Source organism: Octodon degus, unplaced genomic scaffold (assembly GCF_000260255.1).
Source record: "Octodon degus isolate 3935 unplaced genomic scaffold, OctDeg1.0 scaffold00027, whole genome shotgun sequence".
NCBI lineage: Eukaryota > Metazoa > Chordata > Mammalia > Rodentia > Octodontidae > Octodon > Octodon degus.
In genome coordinates, this window is record NW_004524603.1 from 16,586,958 (window position 1) to 16,593,544 (window position 6,587).

Below are 6,587 nucleotides of genomic sequence, written 5' to 3' on the forward strand. Positions count from 1 at the left end.
CCGATCAGGGAGAGCACCCGCCTGCCTCCGATCAGGGAGAGCACCCGCCTGCCTCCGGACGCTCTGATCTCAGCCCAGTAAACTGACTTTGGACTCCACTGTGTCATGGCAGGGAGCTCAGCCTGAGCTCTCCCAGCTCCTGGCTGCGGCAGACACCGCTCTCCCGCCCAGAACCCCACACATCAGCTCTGCCCTTTGCCTCCTTTAAGGGTGTTGGGGACTGCATTTGGGTCCACTGCAGAATGTCCTCCAGATCCTTCACTTAATCATACCCTCAGAGACACCCCACCCCTTCTTTGTTGTACAGGGTAACATTTACAGGTGCTGGTGATTAGAAGATGGACATTTTTTGGGAATCATCTTTTAGTCTATAACAGATTAAGTCGTGTGATCCTAATATGAGAATAAAAGATCAATTCCATCAAGGTTAAAGGTCTTTAGGTAGGTCAAATCATGTGATCAATTCAAGCTGAAACCACAAACTTCCATAAGCAGATAAAAGAACTAGGTAAACTCTCAACTTGAACTTAAGATGACAGACTCCTAAGTCATGGAATCACTGACACAGAGGAGAGTGTGCAAGCTACAGAGTTTTGAGTTCTGACTTTAAGCCTTTAGCTTAAATCTGGGCTCTCTCACTTAAAAAATTATATGGGCTGGGGCAAATTCTGCATAACTGTCACAGATTTAGTTTCTTATTAGATGGAGAAACTGCCTGGCCATACAACTGCCAGGGCTGGAGAGGAGAAGGTGGCCTTGGGGGGGGGGGGCAGCACCGCAATCTCCCTCCTCGGCATGGATGCCTCTGAGGCAACAGTAGATATATCCGGTCCCCAGATTACAGATGTCCCTAAACTGGATTTGTTCCTGGTCCAACAAACGGAGCCTTTACAGTACCTGTGAAAGTTTGTAACCTGAATGCTCACATCAGGGACTTACTGTACTACTGTTAATAGTTACATCTTAAAAAATCACATCACTAGCACACATTAAAAGCTAGAAAAGACTATACAGTGCAGAGCTGGGGCAAAAGGAGACAATGGAATAGACATGTTTGAGAACTGGGTGAATCCTGATGCTTCAACTCTGATTCCATTATTTACAAGCTATGTGCCTTTAACCAAGGTTTTCCAACTGCATCCACTGAAGTGTCTCAACCTCTATACTTCATACACAGAATTGTTAAGAAGATTAAAGGGAAAAAACCTCAGATGAGATCAAAAGACAAATTTTCATTTACGTTTGTTTGAACATATTTGGCACGGGGTCTCACTATGCAGCTCAGACTCATAGTACTCCTGTTTTCAGCCTCCCCAGCTCTGGAATTACAGGTGTGTGCCACCAAATTCGGTCTCTGTGGCCAGCTCAGCATGTGGTGCTGGGGATCGAACCCCAGTCCCTGTACTTGCCTAAGCAAGTGCTTAGTCAGCTGAGCTATCTTGCTAGCCCTCATTAATGTGTTATCTATGAGAGGAAAAGCAAAAATAAAAGAATTCAAAGGCTGAAGTCTAAAGCTACACCATGTAAAAAGTGAAAGAAAGAAAGAAAGAAAGAAAGAAAGAAAGAAAGAAAGAAAAGAAAACCTCCAACTTTGGTGGTTTTCTTTCTTTCCCCTGCAGGACCACAGTACTGGGGATTGAACTCAGGACCTTGCGCCTGCCTGGCTTATTCCACTGAGCTATCTCTCTGGCTCAGAAAGCAAACATCCAAGAAAAAGCAATCTACAGTAAAATCATACAAAATTATTCAAGACAAAAAGCCTTAATTAAGAAGACAAAAGAGTAATCTGAAATAAAAATCATCACAATGAAGACAGCCCTCAAAAAATCTTAGGAATCAAACAGCGCAGAAAAAAAGAACGAAAGTAAACATAGGTTATAAGTAAAACACTAACAATGAGATAATTTAATATACTTTTTCTAAATTCTGGACTGATAAAGCACATCACAATAAAGACACAGAGGAACTTATTAGTTCCACCTCAGGAAAAAACACTGAAAAACAACAGAAGGAACAGACTAAGTAAAATTCAAGAGCCAGTTGTTAGAAAAATTAGGTACATCTCCTGTTCTGCTATCCAGATTTTAAACTTCAGAATGGGTAGGGAGAGGAATCAAGGGGTGAGGGGGAAAGAAGTGGGGAAGGGGAATGGGAGGAGGCGAAGGACAATACCAAGCAGCAGCAACAGCATTTGTTATGTTTCCCAGCACATAAAAACCAAGAGAACTGTCACACGTACTACACGGAGGTCCTCGATGCGTTTTTCCAGAAGTACAGGCAGACCCTCAGGGAGTGTGGGTATCACCTTGGGCATGACCTGAGAGGCGAAGGGTGGCTGGGGGGTGTTTCCGTTCTCTCCCCCTGACTCAGACAGGGGGCTACCATCGGAAGCAGTATCCAGTAATCTTTCAAAGTCAAAATCATTTAGCATCTCCAGCGCATTTTCAGCTTCCTGAAATAGTTCGTGTTCATTTGTGCTAACAAAAATGGGGAGGTCTGGATCAGCACTGTTCAAATTTAAGTCTGGGACATCGTTCCTCAGTGCTGTGGCAGCAGAGGGAGGCTTAGTCACAGAGGAGGTTGACAAAGTCCCGGGGACTTTGGGGTTGAACTCCTTCTTTAATGCATCCTTTTCTTTCTGAAACTTTCGGATCATGGCAGCGAGAGCACAGGAATCTTTATAACGTTTTTTCTTTTTTTCAGACTTGTGTGAATTTAGAGCCACAACTCTGTGAAGAAAAAAGTGATCAGTTAGGCGACAGGGGACTTTAATGGTTAATATTTCATGCAGCTAAGTAGGCATGAATGAAAATAATCACTTGATAGGTGAGAGCAAAGGGTTCTCTTTTTAAGTTCATACTAAATTATACTTTCATGATAGCATGTTTTTCAATAATTGTTACCTAGGAAAGGTAGATGACCACTGTAGTGAAGAAAAAGGAATAAAGCCAAGAAAAAAACCTGGATGTATACTTACGAACGTATACTAGGTTTAACTTACTCTGTTTTCTCCTTTTTAGGACATTCACATATATTAGTCAACCTATAAAGTAGGCACCTAAAGAATTAACCAAGTAGAGAAATGTACTTTTGCTAAGAATACAGTTGCCCTACAAACAGAAGTTCATTATCATTCACCTTCAAACTGGGAACACAGATGGTCTGGGCTAAAAACTGCTGAAGAAATAGAGGGCCAGGGCTGTAGCTCAGTGGTGCAGTGCTTGCCTGGCAAGCATCAGGTCCCAAGTTCAATTCCTGGTACTCTCAAAAAAGAAATATAAATCCACTTTTTTTTTTTTTCTAGCATCAGCTATATTTATTCTTAAGTATTTCTCAAGTTAATTATCATAAACACAGATAAATGGCCAAATAGACCCCAAAGCATATAAAACACACAAAACAATTACATTAAATCAAGGTATTTAGATTCTTTTAGATACAATGTCTATGTTGGATTATTATCATTTTTAAGTTTTTGAGACAGAAGTTTACCATGCAGTTCAGGCTGGCCTTGAGCTTACTTTGTAGCCCAGGCTGGCCTCAAATCTGCTTCAATCCTTCTGTCTCAAAGTGCTGGTATCACAGGTGTGTGCCCCCCGACCCGGTGACCATGTTGGATTACAATAATTTTTTTTCTCCTTGCAGTTTTTTTTGGGTACTTTATTTATATATTGGTTTTCTCATATAAATGAAACCACAAAATATTTAAGCTTATGCATCTATTTCACTTAAAATTATGATCTCAAGGTATACCAATTTTCTTACAAAAGACTTATTCTTCTTTACGGCATAGTAGTACTCTTTTGTGTATAAATATATTTTCTTAATCCATTCACCTATTGATGCGCTTGTTTTTTTTTTTTTTCCTCTTTACGGAACCGGCGATTGAACTGCCCCATTCTACTGAGCCATCTCCCCCGCCCCTCAACTACTGATGGACATAAAGACTGCTTTCAAGACTTAACTATTAAGAATTGTGCTGCTATATACATGAGTGTGTGTATCAGTATAATATAATGCTTTTGGGAAGATATGTAGAAAGAGAACAGTTGTGCAAATACAATTTCTATTTTTAGTTTTTTTAGGAATCTCCATACTGATTTCCATATTCACTGTACCAGTTTATAGTCCCACCTCCTCTACCTGCAAGCACTGGTTAAGCTATTTCTTTCTTTTCTTTTTTGAGCCAGGGTCTTGCTATGTAGCGTAGGCTGGCCTGGATTTAGTATGTAGCCCACGTTGGCCTGCATCTCACAGTGATTCTCCTGTCTCAGGCTCCCAAATTCTGGGATTAGAAGCATGCATCACCACCCACTTTCCCGGTGTGGGTTACATGATTTCTTGAAGACAGCCGTTCTTTTTGCAGTAAGATGACAGATCCTTCTACTTATTAATATATATTGCATTACTATTAAATGTTAGTTCATAGGCTCTTAATATTTATAAACATTATGTTAGGGGCCAGGGAGATAGCTCAGTAGAATAAGCGCTTGCGTGGCAAGTGCAAGGGCCTGAGTTCAATTCCTGGTTCCGCCAAAACAAAAACAAAAACAAAAACAAAAATAAAAACATTATATTAAGTTAGACTAAGGGGAATGAGTCAGCAGTGAATATACTATATCTCTGTAAAAGGAGGGACAGTGCAACTGTGATATCTGCTCCCTTACTAGACTAAATGCAACGTACCCCAGCTGTTTGGGTGTTTTTTTCCTTGGCTTCTTCTCTTTTTCCCCTTCTTCTTTCCGCTTCCGCTTCTTCAATTCAATGTCATCTTCTTTTATTTTGGGAACCTGCAAAATTAGTTTTAACATTGCATCACATGGGGTCCTGAGTTTGATTATCAGTAACAAACAAACAAACAAACAAACAGCACCATGTATGTGAATCAAAGCCTTTCTGTTGATGATTCCAATCCATAGCAGTGGTTTTCTGCCACTTCCCAGAGGCATCACAATTACTTGTTAAACCTTTAGTCCAGGTTTCTGGGATCCCCGAGACCCCACCTAGAGTTCTGGCTCACTCCTGCAGGGTAAAGTCCTAACCTCTGAACATTTAGTGCACATTTAAAAAATTCTGGTACTAGGAAGTCTTTATGCCTCACGTCTTTGCCTAAGGACACAGTTTATTTTGTAACCTTACTCCAGCCCAGCCATAGCAGAATATTAAGCCACATCTGAAGAGAAAAAAACTAAAAACATATTTAACTCTACAATGATATGTATTTTCCTATACTGAATTTTATTTTTTATTTATTTTTATTTTGCGGTACCAGGGATCACACTTGGTCCGGCTCTTGTGCTTGCCAGGCAGACCCTTATGCTACTAACATCCTGGCCCCTGAATTTTATTTTAAAGCACATAATTATAGGTCCATTAAACAATGGTTATTATTTTACATTTTCTTTCATTCACAATTGTGGCACAAGCAATACTGAAAATACATATCTTACTACTTGGGTGTTCAGTCAGATACACGCACCTTGGGCGGCTTGTGCTTCTGATTGTCTGTCATGTCTTCCTCTTCAGTATCCGAAGCTTGGCGGAATTGCAGAGTGCCCGTGTTGATATAAAAGCCTCCGTATTTTGTTGTTAGAGAAGCAGGAACTAATTCGTCATACTAGATTTAAAAAAAGTTTCAAATATATCGTACTATCTGTAACTATTACTATGTCAAAGAAATTCACCTACCAGAGGAACATCTTTAAATATCAACTATAAAAATACCATTTGTGCTCAGACTCAAAGGAATGCAAATCTCTATGCCAAAAAGATGAGTCCACTCCTGTGTTCCTGGCAACCTTAGTCACAACAGCCAAGATATGGGCACAGCCTGAGCGCCCGTCAACAAAGGAGCGCATTTGTGAAATGTGCTGTCTCCATGGTGAGTACTAGCCAGCCTGCAGGAAATTCTGGCATTTGCAGTGACACAGCTGAACCTAAACAGTGGTAAGTGAAAGAGCCCAAGCCACAGAGAGCCAAGCTGTAGGAGCTCCTGTGGCAGACTCGGAACATGCTGAACATCTGGTAGCAGAAGCAGAAAGGTAGACCAGAAGCACGGGAGAAGCAGAGCGGCAAGGGAGAAGCTGCTCGGTGGGGTCAAGGTTGACTACACAAATGAGTTCTGGAGCTCATCAAGAGATTAGAGTTAATAGAGTATATTTCTAAATAGCTAAATAGAGGATTTTAAATATTCTCACCAAAAAAAGAAAACTAATATTTGAGGTGACAGATATATAATTACTATGATCATTATAACATGTATGTGTACACAGAAGTATTACACTGTACCTCATAAATATGTACAGTTACTTTTTAACTTTAAAATAGAACCAAAAATAAGAAAACAGGTTGCAATGAGGCTATCTATAGAACTTAGAAAAAGTTAAATATCCGGAATAAAATAAAAATTCATTTTGATTATTTGGTAAATTTGAGAAATTAATTTCTTTAAAAAAGGACTGGGAATGTAGCTTAGCTCTAGAGCACTTACCTAGCATATATAGGCTTAGTACTGAAGAAAATAAATTATTACACAATTTAAAATATTAAGGGCTGGTGAGATGGCTCAGTGGTCTAAAGCACCTACT

At 40.1% G+C, this 6,587-nt stretch overlaps 1 protein-coding gene across 1 annotated transcript in view; it reads right to left on the reverse strand.

Moving 5' to 3' along the window:
* The window catches only part of Ubn2 (ubinuclein 2), an 81,930-nt gene that overhangs the window by 47,366 nt on the left and 27,977 nt on the right, over positions 1-6,587 (reverse strand). Inside the window, exons 5-7 of the mRNA XM_004629139.2 lie at positions 5,480-5,617; positions 4,687-4,790; positions 2,240-2,729 (exon numbers count right to left, since the gene is read on the reverse strand). Coding sequence (XP_004629196.1) covers positions 2,240-2,729; positions 4,687-4,790; positions 5,480-5,617 — 732 coding nt within the window. The remainder of the gene's footprint in view (positions 1-2,239; positions 2,730-4,686; positions 4,791-5,479; positions 5,618-6,587) is intronic.